Source organism: Plasmodium reichenowi, chromosome 11 (assembly GCF_001601855.1).
Source record: "Plasmodium reichenowi strain SY57 chromosome 11, whole genome shotgun sequence".
Taxonomy (NCBI): Eukaryota; Apicomplexa; class Aconoidasida; order Haemosporida; family Plasmodiidae; genus Plasmodium; species Plasmodium reichenowi.
This window is the reverse complement of record NC_033656.1, coordinates 928,261-934,138: the sequence shown is the minus strand read 5'-3', so window position 1 is coordinate 934,138 and position 5,878 is coordinate 928,261. Positions and strand designations below refer to the sequence as shown.

General features: G+C 18.7%; 1 protein-coding gene across 1 annotated transcript; it reads left to right on the top strand.

The window, feature by feature from the left end:
• Positions 1-1,213: 1,213 nt before the first annotated feature.
• Positions 1,214-5,641, top strand: PRSY57_1124600 (autophagy-related protein 7, putative; the record flags this gene model as incomplete). The annotated part of the gene is made up of 2 exons (XM_012908210.2): positions 1,214-5,383; positions 5,555-5,641. The coding sequence occupies 2 exons, from the start codon at positions 1,214-1,216 to the stop codon at positions 5,639-5,641; spliced, it is 4,257 nt and encodes a 1,418-aa protein (XP_012763664.2).
• Between the last annotated feature and the right edge of the window lie 237 nt (positions 5,642-5,878).

Below are 5,878 nucleotides of genomic sequence, written 5' to 3'. Positions count from 1 at the left end.
TTAAATGATCGTTCATAATATATTTATCAATTTTTATTTATGAACAGTTCATGTAAAAATGATTTAAAAAAAAAAAATAAAAAAAATAAAATAAAAAAAAAATACATACGTGTACACACATATATGTATATATATATATATATATATATATATACATACATATACCTATTTATAATATTTTAAATGTTATTTTATTGTTGTATATTTTTTTCATATGAATTAAAATAAATTGAAAAAAACAAGAAAAAATAAAAACTTATGGTTAGAAAAACTTATATAAATTAAATTTTTTTTTTATTTTTATTTCATATATAAAATATGATAAACTATAATGATCATTTGAAAATGTTGGATTTGAGTAAAGAAATATACAAATAATTAGTATATTATATATAAATAAATATATATATATATATATATATTTTGTTTGTGTATATGGTGTTCTTATTTATAAATAGGAAATCATATATTATTCTGTAATGATATCTTTGTATGTTTTGTAATGCAATATGAATATGTATTAGGTTGGTTATATTTTATTTTAAATTGTTACAAGAAAAAAAATAAGAAATAAAATTATATGAAAATATTATAAATCATATAAAAATATATAAAAATAGTAATAATCTTATATATATATATATATATATAACAATATTTTTTACACATATATTTTTGAAGAGAATTCATTTATATATTAGTAAAAATAAAAGTTTTTCTTGGTGCTCTTTCATTTTTTTTTTTTTTTTTTTTTTTTTCCCCGTATAATTCACTCCATATTAGAACTTTTCAAATATCTCCATTTATTTTGTAACAAATCACAACTTTATTATTTTACATATAAAATAAATATATGTAAACAGAATATGTATTGAATAAAACACATTGTAATATTATATTATTTTTTTTTTCCTTCTTATATTAAATGTATAAGAATACTACAACGTTTGTAAATAATTTTAAATATTCATAAATTAATTTTTTCTTCTTCTTTTTTATTTTTTTTTTTTTGTACGAATAATATGTATGAATATATCTGTTGATATATATAAATATATGTACATATTAATTTTTTTAATTTTTTTTTGTTCGAAAAAAAAAAAAAAAGGTTACCCATATATATATGTATATATATATATATATATATATATATATATATATATATTTATTTATTTATTTATTTATTTATATAATATGATTAAAAGAGAAAAGAATGAAAAAAAAATTCGAAGAGGAGAATAAAGCTTCCTACATATTAAAACACAATAACAATGAGTTCAAAATAGACATTTCTTATTTTACGCAATTACATGAACATAAAATAAATATATATAAATTACAAAGTAATTATGTTAATTTATGTTCTAGTACTTATGTGAATAAAATAAAATTAGGTTTTAAATATAACGTGTTAAAGACATATTTGATAGAATTTACATATCCTTTTATTCATGTTAGAACAATAGAAATTAATAAAAAGTCTTTTTTAAAATATGAAAAAAATAATATGGAACCTAATGAATGTACTAAAACAATTGAGAATGACAGTAATTATATTAATAATATAAATGATTCGAATAAAAAAGTTGAGAAAATATGGTATATAATGAATAATTATAGAAATAATTATCTTGGTGTTTTATTAAATTTTAATACATTAGAAGAATTTTTAAAATGTAATAAAGATGATCATATAAATTATACATTAGATAATTTAAAATGTTATATAAATAATGACAAAAAGGATATATGTTGTAAGGATATGAATTTATATATTCATGACAATATTTATGAAGATACATTTTGGGAATATAAAGAGAACTGTTTAACTGTTTTAGAAAAGATAAATAAATATTTAATACTTAGTTTTTTAGATTTAAAAAAATATATATGTTATTATAGTATAGCAAATCCTATTATAAAACCAAAAGATAATTATTATAAATTAATAAAAAATAGTACAAGATATTTTTTCTATATAGATTCAAAATATGTTTATATAAATACAGAAAATAGACATATCAATATTATAGATTTATTTTATCTATCTTATAAAATAGATGACTATTTTAATAATTACAAAATGTTCCTTAATACTAATATTTTTTTATTACTTAAATTTGATAATATTCCTCTTCATACAATGAATAATCAAGACTATTATGATGAATACATTAATAAATTTTATACTAATATTGAATGTGAAGAAGAACAAAAATCAAAGATAGAGTTTTATGAAATTAATAGTTTTTATAAATTGTTTCAATATTTAAAACTTCATGATATATCACAAAATTCTTATCACCCTATGGTAAATAAATCTTTTAATAATAATAATAATTATAATCATCATAATAATTCTTCAATGTTACATAAAAATTATGATATGGTTATATTACCTATAAATGCACTATCTGAATTAAAAGAAGATATAAAAAATTCAAAAGATAAAATCTTAAGATATATTAAAAAAGATTTTTTTGATTTATATATATGTTTTATTGATATCAATTATATTTTTAATTCTTTATCTTGGGATTTTAGAAATTTATTATATTGTTTAACTCTAAAATATGAGTTGTATGATTTTCAAATCGATGTATTAGCTTTTAGAGATATCTCTTTATTAAGAGAACAGTATGTTGGGACCTTCAAATCTCAAGAGGGATTTATTTGGCGCTATCCCAAAGTTGTCATGAAGAGAGAAAGTATAAACAATCCAAGGAATTATAATGATAAAAATAATGATAATAATAATTATGAGTATAGTCATAATAATAATTATGAGGATAGTCATAATAATAATTATAAGGATAGTCATAATAATAATTATAAGGATAGTCATAATAATAATTATGAGGATAGTCATAATAATAATTATAAGGATAGTCATAATAATAATTATGATGATAGTGATCTACATAAAGACATAGATATGGATAAGGATAAGAACAATTCTTTTCATTATAATCATATTAATAATTGTCTATCTCATCAGGATGTCTGTTTTTGTTCGGTTACAAAAATGTGCAAAGTTAATTATAATTCTATTAAAGATTGTAACAATGATTGGAGAGATGATCTTACAAATGAGTATTCACATGATATGAATCCAATACATGAAGATATAGAACACTCATCTAGTCAATATGAAAATAATATGAGCGTTAATAATACTTACAAAAAGGATAATAGAAACATTAAACACAACCATAATAATATATACCATAATCATCTAGTTAAGTATATTTTAAATTCGTCCTTATTTCAGGTGAGGGTTCCTGATAAGGTACACTTTATATATGATAATGAATCCAATTATGTGGACATAAATTTAAATGTTAAAAAGGATGATTCATTAAATAAACAAGATATAAACATATTAGAAAAAAAAAAAAAAGGTGACACACGCATTATAAATAGTTATTTAAAATCCTTTAGTCATGATAAAATTGATGATTGTATAGATGTATCTAGTAATTTAGGGTTTAGTATAAATATAAGAAAAGAAGATAACCATTTAACAACTGGAATGAAGTATAAAGATGAAGAAATTGATGTATTACATATTTCGGGAGACGATGAAAATAAAATGAATAATAATATGAATAATAATATGAATAATAATATGAATAATAATATGAATAATAATATGAATAATAATATGAATAATAATATGAATAATAATATGAATAATAATATGAATAATAATATGAATAATAATATGAATAATAATATAAATAATAATATGAATAATAATATGAATAATAATATAAATAATAATATGAATAATAATATAAATAATAATATGAATAATAATATGAATAATAATATGAATAATAATTTAAATAATAATATGAATAATAATATAAATAATAATATAAATAATAATATAAATAATAATATAATAAATAATTATAAAAAATTTTGTTGTGATAACAAAGTGTATAATATTTTATGTGGATGGAAATATTATGAAGATAAGAGAAAACAAAAGAAAAGTATTATATGTATAATCAATTTGAATGATTTTATAAATAAAGATACAATTCAAAGAATTTCCTTAGAATTAAATATAAAATTAATAAAATGGAAGATATTAAAAGATTTAAAATTTGAACATATAAAAAAATTAAAAATATTAATTATAGGATTAGGTACCTTAGGTTGTATGGTAGCTCGTAATTGTGTATCATGGGGAATACAACATTATACTTTTGTGGATAATTCACGTGTATCCTTTTCCAATATTAGTAGGCAATATTTATATACATTAGAAGATGCAGAGAAGTATGGTAATATAGGTGAATATAAATGTGTAGCAGCAAAAAAAAACTTATTAAAAATTTGCCCCGATTTAAATATAACAGCAAAGGTAATGGATATACCTATGCCTGGACATTTAAATTATTTGAATGAAAATCTTGAGGATACAATAACTGAGTTGGATAATTTGATTAATAATCATGATGTAGTATTTTTATTAACTGATTCGAAAGAGTCTCGATATTTTCCATGTTTAATGATAGCCGAGAAGCAATATAATTCTTTGAAGGAATTACAAGAAGGTGTGAATGATTATAGTGATGATATAAATAGTAATAATAATAATAATAATATTAGTATTCGTAGTAGTAGTATTAGTAGTAGTAGTATTCGTAGTAGTAATAAATTTACAGAACATGATAATGTGTTATGTGAAGAAGAAAATATGATTACACATGAATATATAAAGAATATAAAATGTAGAAAAATTGTGGATAATTCTTTAAATAATATATCATTATATGAACAAAATAATAATATATATAAATCTCTAAATAATATACATATGTATGATAGATATCAAGAAATCTTTTATAATAATATTCTTACGAGTGTAAAAAGATTATGTAAAATGCCTCCTTTAGGTATTACGGTAGCAATAAGCTTTGATTCATTTGTTGTGTTAAGACATTCTTATTTATATTTTAAAGGTGCATGCTATTTTTGTAATGATATGCATTGTCCTTCAGATTCTTTATCCTATAGAACATTAGATGAAAAATGTACAGTTACTAGATGTGGTATAAGTAATATAAGTAGTAGTATAGCTACAGAATTATTATTAGCCTTAACACAACATCCTTTATATTTTTTTGCTCCACATATAGACAAAGATCAATATATATATAATTATGATAATGATATTAATCAAAAGAAGAATTCGGACATTTCTAATATATTCACTTCATGTTTAGGTGCTACGCCCCATATAATGAATTTTAATTTAGCCAATTTTACAATTAAAAAAATATTCTGTGAACCTTTTGAAAAATGCATGTGTTGTTCAGAACGTGTAATACTTAAATATCAGGAGGATAAAATAGATTTCATACGAAATGTACTTTTTAAAGAAAAAAAAAAAATAATAAATAAATAAATAATAAAGCTAACAAATAATACGACAGAAAAGAAAATATTCTATATACATAGATACATACATATATATATATATATATATATATATATATATATATAAATACATTATATGTTTTATCTTTTTTTATTTCAGGTTATTAGGGATAGTTCCATTCTAGAAAAAATTACAAATATGGATCAACTCAAAGTTGAAGAGAATGATGTTATAATCTTGGAATAATTTTTTTTTTTTTTTTTTTTTTTTTTAAAGATTAATTTTTATGCTTATATGGTGTAATTAAATTTTTAATTCTTTTATCTTCATTTGTATTAAAACAAATTATTTTATTTTTTTTATTATTTTGTTTTTTTGTTTGTGTGTGCTTAATATATATTTAATTGTTTTTTTTTTTTTTTTTTTTTTCTACATTATTCTTCTTCATGAATAGGTAATAGGATATATACAAATAAATAAATA